At 40.2% G+C, this 13,601-nt stretch overlaps 1 protein-coding gene across 2 annotated transcripts in view; it reads right to left on the bottom strand.

The window, feature by feature from the left end:
* The window catches only part of RHPN2 (rhophilin Rho GTPase binding protein 2), a 52,552-nt gene that overhangs the window by 11,455 nt on the left and 27,496 nt on the right, over positions 1-13,601 (bottom strand). For both annotated transcript variants that reach the window (XM_072422202.1, XM_072422203.1), the window contains exons 5-9: positions 12,713-12,790; positions 9,822-9,946; positions 6,754-6,920; positions 2,726-2,913; positions 364-520 (exon numbers count right to left, since the gene is read on the bottom strand). In XM_072422202.1, the coding sequence (XP_072278303.1) occupies positions 364-520; positions 2,726-2,913; positions 6,754-6,920; positions 9,822-9,946; positions 12,713-12,790 (715 nt within the window). The remainder of the gene's footprint in view (positions 1-363; positions 521-2,725; positions 2,914-6,753; positions 6,921-9,821; positions 9,947-12,712; positions 12,791-13,601) is intronic.

The following is a 13,601-nucleotide window of genomic DNA, read 5'->3' on the forward strand; positions in this document are numbered from 1 at the left end:
GAGAGGGACACCCGACGCTGGAACATGGACCCGACGCTGGAACACGGAACCGACGCTGGATTAGCACAGCGGGACCAGGTAAGTGGGGATTTTAGTGTAGGCGAAATAATATGGGCTTAACCAAAAGAGCAAAAATATTTAGTGCGAGAAATTACGGGCTTAGCGGTTAGGGGGTTAACAGCAACATCAAACCCCGCCCCTGAGGAGCATACAGCCCTAGACATAACTGTAAGCCAATTAGCTTACAGTATTTTTTGTACCATTGGAGAAAACCTTCATAAACACAATACATAAAAACTCTACAAATGTAAAGGACTCCAGTGCTTGCAGATTTATATTTACACCCTTCATCCTGATACTTACACTGATGATCAATGAGCACGATCGCCACAAAATAGTTGGCCAAGGCTTTGTAATGTTCAGCTTTTATTTGCACCATGACGGACCAGGAGTAGGGCACGTTCTCCTTGATGGGAGCCTGGTTCATGGCGTTGTACACTTGCAAGTGAACCTCACTGACCTGTGGGAAAAACAAACAAGGGATCCAATGTGAATCACTCAGTGCTGTTTAATTTGTTTAAAGGAGCCAGCAACATCAATTACAGGTGGGAAAAGGTTTAAGGGGTCCATAAAGAGCTGTATGAAATGGAATTGTGAGAAGGGCTAATATCTTAGCCTCTGTTAGCCTATATTGGAGGTGATCATAGGTCCAATACACAGCATATTCAATTGAATGGAAACAATCCAACCCCTGTACAGATTATTATTATTAATATTATTAATAATAATAATAAAAAACAGGATTTATATAGCGCCAACATATTACGCAGCGCTGTACATTAAATAGGGGTTACAACTGACAGACAGATACAGACAGTGACACAGGAGGAGGAGAGGACCCTGACCAGAAGAGCTTACAATCTATGAGGAAGGGGAAGTATCACACAATAGGAGGGGAGATAGGGAGTGGTGGGAAGTAGTGAGGGTTTAGGAGACAGAAGAAGACGGGTAGGTGAGTTTAAAAAGATGGTTTTGAAAAGAAAAGATTTTGAGCAGAAAGTAGAAGCAAGCGGAATAGGACAAGGAGACCATTCCAGAGAGTCGGGGCAGCTCTAGAAATGTCTTGGAGCCGTGCGTGTGATGAGGTTATGAGTGAGGAAGTCATTATAAGGTCATTGAAGGAGGGAAGAGAGCGGCTAGGGGGGGATTTTATTATCAGGTCAGAAAGGTAAGTGGGACAAGAACTGTGGAGGGATTTAAAGTCAAAGCACAGGAACTTGAATTTGATTCCAAGGTGAAATGGAAGCCAATGAAGAGAACTACAAAGAGAGGCAGCAGAAGAAAAGTGGTGGGAAGGATGGATGAATCTGGCTAAGCATCTCACAGATGTGGGATCTTCATACCTTTATATGTTATTAGGATCAATTTCACATAAATAGACTTTTACGTTTATTGGCCCTTTAACATGGCTTAATATTAACCAATGGAATATAATATAACCACCTCATTGCTATAAATAAACCCTTACAGATTTTGTTACAAGGTCAATCACCCTGGGATTGCTTCATGCCAAGATCAGATATGGAGGATACAGCAAACTTTTCTCAGCTTTAATTTTGAGAATAATAACTGATCAGGGCAGTAATGGGTTAACTTCCTATTGCACAAAACACCAGTAGGCAATAACATTCAGGAAATGATTAACTGATAACCATAGATATAATTACTGGTACATGCACACCTACGGCAGTATCGGGAGTTGGCTTCTGTGAAATGTGGAAACATTATGTTGTTTCTATTCTTACAGATCCATAAAAATAGGATTTCTAATGACCTTTAGGAATAAGTCTATGGGGAGGGACTGCACTCGTGGGGCCAATGGAAAGAAGATTTCGGCAATGAGATGATTTGTGAACGTTCATTTCTAAATGGAGAGAATAGGTGACTATCTGGGGGAGGGTGCATGAAAACATTTATATGAAATGTATCAGCAGGGCTGGTTTTGGGGGTACAGCAAACCAGGAAGCTGACCCAGGTGCCCAGCACAGAATAGCAGGATTGCTAAGCATTGGGGACCCCACTTAATGTTTACCCAGAGCCCTATTTTGTTTAACATCATTCCTAATTGGAACTCCTATACCTTACAAAATGTTAGATATAGGTAGAATAAATGCTGTATTTTCACATTTTATTATTATTTTAATAAACAGGATTTATATAGCTCCAACATATTATGCAGCGCTGTACACTAAATAGGGGTTGCAAATGACAGATACAGACAGTGACACAGGAGGAAGAGAGAACCCTGCCCCGAAGAGCTTACAATCTAAGAGAAGTAGCACACAATAACACACCCGGGGCAGTAGCCATTTGAACACGTGACACTGGCATGGCCGAGCATTATGACCATAGGGTCACCGGACCCTGAGAAATGCCATTGCTGGAGTCAATGAGCCTGATTTATGAAATCTCACCAGGACCGGAGAAGATAGACTGTCATTGGTGATTTAGCAAGCCTGGAATGGATCTGCTCCAAGACAGAATACATTTGCCAAATAAAATGAAAGGATTTCTATGAAATCCATTCCAGGTTTGCTGGATCACACAGGTTCATGATTTCCCAGGTTCAGGGACCTCATGGTGACAACTCCATGACAGCACTGAGATCCAACAATAAAGGGGAAGTATCACACAATAGAAGGGGACAATTTGCAATGATAAATACCTTTGCTGCTTCTTGCGCCACCTTAGCCAAAGTGCAGAATTCATTGTGGACCCCGGAAAGGATCAGCTGCTCAAATTGACATTCATAAGCCTCGGCCAGCAGCATTTTAATGAGGGCTCCCAACATGGCCGGACTCATGTCATAGCTGGGGGTGTGTGTGAAGGTTTCCTTCAGGTAGCTGAGAACTCCTGGAAAAGAAAGAATAAAACCTGTCACCAGATGCATGAAAGAGATCATTCTATGAATGTCAGTGTTTTAGAAAGGAAAAAAAATCTGCATATAATTTATAATTAAGCACCTTATCATAATTGTTAGCCAATAAGTTCTCTTTTTATTTTAGGAAAAGGAAACGCATGCTAATGCAAAATGCAACAAGCACTAAAGTATTACCCACTTTTCCCCAGCAGAAATGTATTTGAATGACATTGCTGTGCAATGCAACAGAGCCACATTAAGTGAATGTATAGAACCCACCAGCCTGATAATTGCTGTATACATAGAATATAAACATAGATTTCAGGTACCTATATCAGCAGTATTTAATTTTCAATGAATGCATATCTGGGTGTGATATTTGCCCGGTGTTTTGCTTGAGTCAGGTGCCGTACTCGAAGAGTCAACAAACTTTATTGGGCTTTGCCTGTTGACTGATCTCAATCCCTGCGCTGTTCACCATAGGAACTAAACAGCCCATAAACTCTCCATTATCACACAGTGTTCTATAAAAGCCACAAGCACGCAATGTAAACACAAGCCAGTTCAAGAATTTTCATTGTAACCGGTCCAGCAAGTCACAGCCAGTGACACAAGACGGGTGCTGCATTTCCTTTCCATCACCATATCGTCTAATTAGGGACTGTCACCTATCTGTTTTGTGTCAAAAAGATTTACACCCAAGACAATGACATTTATTCTGCTAAAACACATTACCATAAACAACTGGAATTAATAAAATATTTATTTTTAACTTCTTTTTTTTTTTTTGGTTTGTAAATCTCAGTGCCTCTGATTATTGCAGCCTCTCTGCAGCCATTTCTTGGCTACATGCATCCCCCCCTCCTATTGTGTGAAACTTCTTAAGCTGCATACACATGTGCAATTATAGTAGTTGGAAAGGATCTTTCACGATCCTTTCCAACGACTAACGACTGCACGATGCATGAACGAACGCTGTACATACAGCACCATTCTGCTCTATGGAAAGGGGGGGGGGAGAACAATGGAGCAGCACCCCGCTGCACGCCCCCCTTCCCTTGCTTTTGTCGTCCATCGTCTGTGGATCCGCCAGGACGGTCGTTCGGACGATGGATGCCGGGTGCTGTACACACACCAGATTCTCGTCCAATATCGGCCCTGAGCTGATTATCAGGCGAGAACCATTGGATGTGTGTACGTAGCTTAAGATTGTCAGCTCTTCTGGTCAGGGTCCACTCCTCCTCCTGTGTCTGTTATTTGAAATCCCTACCTAATGTACAGCATTGTGTTATATGTTGGCGCTATATAAATCCTGTGTATTAATAATATTAATAATATTTTCAGATATTTGAAAACTATCAACCAGCCTTGTCCTTTGCTTGATCACTGACACCCCTCCTTTCTGCTGTGATCCCCAAGAATGGGGGCAACTCGTCCCAGTGAGATACATTATTGTTGGCTAGAGCATAGGAAGTGTTATCCATATGGAGGACAGGAAAGAACAGGACTTCCTGATCAATAAATTGATTAAACATCAATTAGGATTGCCCTATTTTCCAACAGGTTTGTGTTAGATCTCCTAGTGGAAATTGTGTAAAAGAAGAGAGAACCTCGATATATTGGAATTTTTATGGGAGAGATGCTGAAAAAAAACACTATGTTTGATCGTGCTATGATAAAAAAAAAACCAAGGACGTTCCTGGAGATCATCATTGCTGTCTACTTTACCCCATTGGAAGAGCATTAAAAATCTAATTATATAACAGCAAAGGTTTGAAGTGCTTTGAAGTCAATGAGATATATATTATTTGTTATCAGTCCTACAGTTCCTGAGGAAGCAAAACTTGCAAAACGCGTCAAGAATAGGACTGAATTTGCATCACATGCATGTCTGTATAAGATATACCTTATGTTTTACCATTGGAATAGATATTTTTAATGAAAGGATAAAAACAACTATATATATATATTTGTAAAGTTGCCTTAACAGTCCATATTGGTATATATAGATGATATGGGTTTGAATTAGGCATTACTACGGATATTCCTCCCTCTAAAAAACATGGAAGGGTGTTTTATAGCCATGATCTATGCAAATAATAAGATTGCAGCAGAGAGTACAACAAGCTATCACCTTGCTGGATTTCTACCATATAGTTAACAGACCATAGGTGAGAAAATAGGAGAAGTTTGCTGTTAGGATTACATTGACTAAAAGTCATTCTTTCCCCAAGTAAATAAAACAGGTCTGTAGGAAGCTGGGAGGAGGAGAGTATCAGGTACAAAGGTTCCACTCTGAATCATTAACCAGCTTCCACAATGAGTACAACACTGATAAGCTCCATTGTCCGAATTCTCAGAAATTCCTAAAAACCGATCGTTTTGTTCTTTGTATGGCCGGTTTGTTTAGCGCCTTTCGAGATGACCCCGTAGGAAGAAAGTTTGCATTGGTATTAGCTATGAGTGGGCTTTGCATTCTGCCTGCTACCGCTGGTTTGCTTTTAAATTTAAGGTGTATTTACACTCTAACAATCAACTTATTTGCTTCTGCTTTGGTAAATATAGCATTGAAAGAGTTTAGCAGGGACACCTTGGAATGTTCTGGAGCTTAGATCATTAATCGTTAACTGCAACCCTCAGTGGAAACCCCAAACACAGCAATAAAGTAAAATAACCAGAAGCAATTTAGAAGATAGATAGGGAGAGATAGAAAAGAAGACAGAGAGAGATACCTTAAAGAAGGTCAGAAGAAGGTCAACTGAATGCTCCTCAATGAATTATGATATCAGAGGCATCTCAAACTGATATCAAATTGGCTCAAATTCCATTGACATTGACCAGTTTGGTGTAAAGGAACTTGACTGTCCTGCACAAAGTCCTGACCTCAACCCTACTGCACACCAATGAGATAAATTCAGTGTTCTCCCCGGCCCCTTTTAGCTGGGTGCACCACCCGGCACTTTTCAGTAACCACTCGGCTGTTTATGGGTGATTACTGAAGAGTTTGGCCAAAATACAATCCTATTCTATGTTGCTTCTCCACCTCTTTGTAAGCTCTTCGGGGCAGGATCCTCTCCTCCTCCTGTGTCACTGTCTGTATCTGTCTGTCTTGGGCAACACCTAGTTAATGTACAGTGCTGCCTAATATGTTGGAGCTATATAAATCCTAATAATCCTTATATTACCAAAGTCACCACCCGCCTACAAAATCTTCCCAACCGACTTCCTGGGTTGAACACTGGAACTGGAACGATAATTGCGAGTCCGGACTAATCCAATAGTACCTGACTTGACAAATGGGTACAAATTACCACAGATACAAAAAATCTAATGGGAAGTCTCCCCAAAAAAGTAAAGGCTGTTGTAACTGTGAAATGAAGCAACTCCATATTTATGGTAATTGTTTTGGGATGAGCCATCGAACAAGTTCAAATAGTTGTGATGGTGAGGTGTCTACAAGCGTTTGGATATTCGGTGTACTATATACACAATGGGCCTGATTTATGAAAGCTCTCGAGGCTGGAGAGAATACACTTTTAGAAGTGAAGATGGGTGATCCAGAAAAGATGGAATGGATTTTTAAAAAAACATTAGCTATTTGCTAGCAAACGCTTTGAATCCTGGACCAGATCTATCCCAGGTTTGCTGGATCACCCAGCTTCACTTCTGAAAGTGTATTCTCTCCGGCCTTGGAGAGCTTTCATAAATCAGGGCCAATGTTTCTTGGATAGAACCACACTGAGCAATTAATTTCCATGTCCATCCATGTGCTTCACATCATTCCAATTGCTATTATAGTACAGTTGTCCTCTATATGATGTCCATCTTATTACCTGCAGCTTTCTGGAACATGGTGATGGCTTCCTCCAGGCCGCTCTTGGTCTGCCTGTTGCAGCGGGTACCGATCTGGGTGTAGAGGGCACCGATGTTGAAGAGAATGCTAGCTTTCTCTAGAGAGATGTGAGGCTGACTGACAGGGACGCCAGTAAAGGAGTCATACCTAAAATCACAAAAGAGCAGAATACAATGTAACTAATCTTTTCTTATAACATTCAGCGGAATATTTATGAAATATTTATGAATATATGAAAGGTATATTTTGTAGTAGAAGCAACTATGGTATACAATCAGAATGATTCAATCAACATTTGGAAATTTGCCTTTATAGATAAATAGGACGTTATTCAGCAGGCCTGTAAGTGAATAGCATACCTATGGTCTATAGTTATACATTGCGATTATATTCCCACCTCACCTAATGCAAAGGGTGAATAAACTGGTGCTTAGCTAAACTCCTTTATTCCTCATCATCCAAAATCCTGTGCTAGATAACTTCTATATTTCTGTTTCCTGCATCACCAATCATATTCTAACTTACAAGGGTGATGAAAAATTGATTGGTGTCAGTTAGAACATCCTAATATAGACTTTTTCTTTTTAAATCAAGCTTTCTGTTCCAGCATTACCAGCAGGCATGATTCAGATTTGCCAGATTATAGACAATTAAGCATGGGATGGATTGGGAACTATAGCAATGTCTAGTGGGAAAATGGGTATATATTTAAAAAAATGTCATAATACATGTCAAATGGCTTCTTTGTTGTTTCATTTAAAGTTACATAAAGCAAAACAAAATGACAATCTCCTAGATAGACTGTAAGCTCTTCAGGGCAGGGTCCTCTCCTCCCCCTCCATCTGTATCTGTCTGTCATTTGCAATCTATTTAATGTGCAGCACTGCGTAATATGTTGCCGCTATAAAAATCCTGATTATTATTATTAAATAACAAATTAGTACAGTAATACTGCCTCATTTTCCCGACGCATTTCGCCCGGAAGCTTCTTCAGGGGTATTTATGAGACTGTAATTATTAGCATTATACCACATAAGTTTTTTGTTCTTTATACAGATTCCAGTCCTAGTGACACACAGATTTGCAGCATTATACAAGTTATTATTCTTTATACAGTTTCCAGTCCCAGCCACATTACATTTACATCTCAAAAAATACCCAAGAAGCATCTGGGTGAAACGCGTTGGTAAAACAAGCCATTAATTATTTGTAACTCCTTCTCTCACCCCTGAAGTAAAGGAAGAGGATTAAGTTTCTATTCCTATTTATTTGCTGTTGATAGATAAAAAATTGAATAGAATAAGCCCCTCATCCTCCATGATAAATGAATGGGGAGGGCATTTCACCTTAATTCATTGCACTGTATGTGGGACAGTATGTGTATGTTTTGCTTTATGTAACTTACAATAAAAACCTTGTTCCTTCTTTGTATTTTTATTTTGTCATACAAGTAATTAGGGGTTGGCCACAACTATTATGTATTGGATTCTTTCTCTAGTTTTATTATTTAAAAAATGTACCAAAGAGCAAAAATATTTCTTTTTAGTTATGGAACGAATGGTAAGAGTTTGGAATCAATTTCTTTGACAATAGTCTAACTTTGAAGATACATTGCACACAGATGCCTTTAGAGAGGTTTCCACCATTCTATAATTTATTCTGTATATATGACTTTATATATTTATTAAAGTTCCAGTTTCCCTTTTCTCACATATCGATACAGGTTCTCTGTTTTATAATAAAAGCTGTTTTTTAGCCAGTGCTCATCTTATATTCTTCAGATCAAAATCTTCCCTAATTTTATGCCTTCCATTAAATTCATGAACTCGTCCATTGATGTGGAAAAGAAACAGAAGCCAAATTCATGTGTGGTCAGGCTGCTGGTCATACGCGGCCGACTGCTAAGGCTGAACAAGCACTGAGCGGTGCTGAGTCATACAAAATACAAAACCATAACATGAGGGTAAAGAAGTCATTTCAAGGGACAGACAACCCGAGAGGAGGTTTTGGTGGATGATGTTGAGTTGAATAACTCCACGGTTTCTTTCATCTCTCCAGATCCCTGGTTGTAAGATTTCTCCAATGTGGCTCCCAGCACTCTAAGTTTAGACTACGTCATATACGTCATTGCTATACATCACTACGTCAATACTATTGCTACTTATTATTTCAATTATTGATTAGTAATGAATAGTTTTTTATAGAACAGCACTGCGCTAGTGGGCGAGAGAACGAGCTGGCTGAGGCAAAGTAATGCTGGGTTTAAATTTGCTCCTAGTACTGTTTTTGCATGGGTGGTCAATTCACCAGCATGGGTCTAAATAAACGAGGAATGATTGGCTTGGGGTGGCATTTCTAAAGGGTCCCTGCCATGTGCTGTCAAGAAGGTTGCATGCAACGTCATTCTCTGCACCAGCCACTGCCAGCTATGGATTCTTCACTTTTTGATTTTTAAACTCTTAAGATTTGTGGTTGCTCAAAGTGATCCCTGGATTGGTTTTAGGATAGGGCCACATATGCAGATCCCCACTGTCCCTGGGGTCCCAAAGGGCACAATAGTCAGGGTTGCATGAAGCCAGATTGCTGGGCATTTGGGTTTGTACTTTGGATGTACATTGCTCCCAGCACTCTTTCTATAAAATACAGGGTGAGAAGGGGGATCCATAGCCCTGATGAAGTGGGACCTTTTTGCCTCCTCGAAATGTGTTGGCTTTTTTATGATACATGAACTTGATTGTCACCTGGTATTTTACACCTTGCATACTCCACAGATACAAAACACAGATGGGGTCCTAACTCTTAATCACTTTGGGCTACTTTAGATTCATTTAGGTTTCTACTACTTCCCACCATTCCATATGCCCCTCCTATTGTGTGATACTTCCCCCACCTCCTAGATTGTGAGCTCTTTGGGGCAGGGTCCTCTCCTCCTCCTGTGTCACTGTCTGTATCTGTCTGCCATTTGCAACCCCTATTTAATGTACAGCGCTGCGTAATATGTTGGCGCTATATAAATACAGTTTATTAATAATAATTATGTGAACATACCATGTGAAGAGGACCCCCATGTGTCTGCTGGATGGGAAGAAACGGTTCTCGATGAACCCAAGCTGCTGAAAATAACTTATTAGCATATCAATTCCAGAGTCATCTCTGCTGGGCGTCCGACAGGCCTGCAAACAAGGAAACCACAAGAATTAAACCTTCTACAATCTCAAACATGCTCAAACTTTTATATCAAAGCGGCAACTTCAACCTAAAGCTACATACACACTTCCAATTATTATCGTTGGAAAACGAACGACGAACGTTCATGCACGATATATATGAACGATCGTATAGCACCGATCCTGCACATAGAGTTAACGACACGATCGTTCGTAGATATTGTACACACAATAGATACGATCGTTTGAACGATAGAGGAACTATGTGCACGACAGGAAAGTGAACGGACGTTCGTTCATCACGCATGCTCTGAACATGGACGATCAACGAACGACCGTACACACGAACGATGCTCAACGATCGTCGTCCAATCCGATCCGTCGGTCCGGTCGTTCGTTTCCAGCGACTTTCCTCGTTCGTCGGCGTCGTTGGTTACTTTTTTACGAACGATTTTTTGCCCAATCGATCGTTCGTCGTTCGATTGGAACGATAAAAATTGGAAGTGTGTACGCACCTTAACAAATAAAGAAGTCTGTAGTTTATTAAAAACCTGTAAAGCAACACAATATAATTCCCCTCCCTTCTGTGCTACGTGGCTGCAGCCCAGCTAGGGTAAAGTTCAGTGACTTTGGTACAATAACACAAAGTTTTGAACCCCCACCAACCCTCCTAATGGGGTCCCAGCTTACACTCACCTGTCCTCGATCCAGCAAGATCTAAGTTGGAGTATAAGTTCTCTAAGAGGGGCTTTTGACAAATGCTATCACACTAAAAATGCAGTTGTACTTTAGGAGAGGCTTACCCCACCCCCAAATAAGCCTGATTTTAGTTTGCAGTTAGTGTGGGGCAAATCAGATATATTTCAGGTATTTCAGGATTGAAACAGTGAGGTCAGCTACGTGTTGATTTGGCACCTCCATCAGTATTAAAAAAGTAGGAAAATGATTTTACTACCAAATTATCAAATTGCAGCTGTTTTTCTATTTTTACAGGGAATACGGAAATATATTCCAAAACATATTATTATTCAGCAAAATCAATGGAGGACAAGTAGATCATCACAGACAAATTCTTGGACCAATTTCTGGTTTAAACATTTTTTTTTATTATCTTCCTGCCTATGAGATATTTTTTTCTATAAATTTTATGATATTACTTCAAAGGAAAAGATCGGATTCCTCTGTATTTGAGTCACTGGCTGCGATATTTTATCATGGGAGGGGAGACACAGAAGATACACACAGATTGTGATTTATTAAAACAGCCAGATGTCTTTTTTCCTATTTCCACCTCTGAGAAATTCCAGAAATAACTGCTGGGAAAGAATAAAAAATGGAAGTGCTGACTAACCACCAATCAGATGCTTGCTTCCACCCTGTGCAAAAAAAATAATGATGGATGAAATTAAATGTTACAAAAGCTTTCCGGCACTGGTGCAAAAAAAAATTTGCCACATTTGCATTTATTTGTAAGCTGAAATAAAGGTGCAATTGACTGGCTGCTGTACAAAATGGGATGTTTTTGTATCCTGCAACCTAATACCTAATACCCCTGGCCTCTTGTTCCAGGTGCAGCAGCCAGAAGTTCAGTGTTCTGTGCCAACTCGTACAACTAGACTAACCACTATTTACTGTACACAATCCACAAAAAAAGAGTTCAACAGGTCAAAATTCCTCAGTTTTTTGAGATTCTTTTAATAAACTATACGATTGATTCTATGGGAGGAATCAAACTAGGATTGCCCAAGTCCTCGGCTGCTGAAAAGTGCTAAAGACAAAAAGAGCTGCAACACGCAATGGGCTCTATTCATAAAACAGGGAATCAGACATTCCCTCAAACATTCCCCCATTGGAATCTTTCAGGTCCATTTGTTTCAATGGCAGTAACTGATTCCCACAAGGAAATGTTTAAAGGAAAGTCAGATTCCCTGTTTTATAAATAGAGTCTAATGACTTCATAGCTGCTAATTGTTTTAATTATTAGTGATGAATAATAATTTCTGGAACACACTGCGTTAGCAAGAGAATGAGCCTGCTGAGGCAAACTAATGCCGGATTTCAATTTGCTCTTTCCACTGCTTTTGCGTGCATAGTCAATTCACCAGCATGGGTCTAAATAAAAGAGAAATGATTGGCAGCTAGGGGTGGAATTTCTAAAGGGTCCCTGCCATGTGCTGCCAAGAAAACTGCATGCAATGGGATTCTCTGCACCAGCAACTGCCAGCTGTGGATTGTTCATTTTTTGACTTTGAACTCTTTCTGAGACTTGTAATTGCTCCCGGTGATCCCTACTCAAGGAAGGTTTTAGGGTGGGGCCATTTGGGCAGTTAGCTAGGTCCCCATCTTCTCCAGGGCCCCAACTGACATAATAGCAGGGGGTGCTGTGCATTTGGGTCCCCACTTTATATTTGCCCAGGATCTATTTTTTCCTAACACAGTCCCTCTCCTCACCAAACGAACAGCAGAGCTGGAAGTCTGAAGGAATCTGAAGAATCTTCCATCTGGTCATTACAAAGGGAAGTGTCGTTGCCCGTAAGATCTCCAGTAACATCTCCAATATTAAACAATTTTCTTACAAGCAACATGTTTCTTTTTCTTTCTCACCCCATGACAGGGTCTCTTTAGGCCCCTTTAACGCTACACTCTAACATGGTTATTATAACCTCTCTTTGTCTAACTTATGAAAGGTCTACCTCTGCCATGACAGGTTCACTTTAATATGCGATCATATATGAGATCTGAAATCACCTGGGTGATCACATATAATCTTACCTGTCTGAGGTCCATCAGGTCAGCCAGTTCGCTTTCATAATCAGCACCGTCCTCGCTGTAGTGTTCCAGGATAAAGTCCTGCAAAATGTCAGAGGAAGGCGACTTCATATGGATTTCAATACAGCAAAAATCACAGTGATAAAAATAATAATTACTCCAATGACACCATTGCCCAGGGCAGCTTCCTTGCAGGAGAATAATTCACTTTGCAGCAACAGCTAAAATTACTGCAGTAAATGTATACCCCAATGTATCAATTAGGAAGGGACAGAGAGCAGAGCTGACAACGCTGTTTGGAATTTTAGTGCAGAAGAGGCAGCGTTGTCAGCCTAAGTCTTTATTATTTCTTTACCCAAACATACATTTACATTGCTGTTCCTAAAACTGTCCCCTAATAACAAATTGATTATTGAAGGATCTGGCTGTAATGTGTTGGGACATTCAGTTTATCCTCCAGCTGGGTTAATCCTTAACAAATCCCTCATCACCTGCAGACAAGAACAGCCTGGAATGTTCCACTGATAATTAAGTAATTTGGTATTTTTATTATCCCATTTAATTTGTTTGACTATAGCAGCCTTATCTTAAATAAACCCAGGAATTCCAACGTGTCACATCAGGAGGGAGCCAGGTATAATTAAAACTCAAACAATTGTTTATTACTTCCATCAAGAAAACCGAGATTTCCTCTTGACCTGACGAAGTTTCGGTAATGTTACTTTGCACTTAAGAATTCTATTTTTACTTTGCACATTGCCACAGCAGATGATGGCGCTATAGACACTGATAATAGTAATATAACCAATAGTAATTCTTATTAGGTAACTTTCAGATCCTATATAATAAGCATGCAGGCATCTGAAGTGCTGGGCGGGGAGGACTCCGAAAA

This window comes from Pyxicephalus adspersus, chromosome 9 (assembly GCF_032062135.1).
Source record: "Pyxicephalus adspersus chromosome 9, UCB_Pads_2.0, whole genome shotgun sequence".
NCBI classification, from domain to species: Eukaryota; Metazoa; Chordata; class Amphibia; order Anura; family Pyxicephalidae; genus Pyxicephalus; species Pyxicephalus adspersus.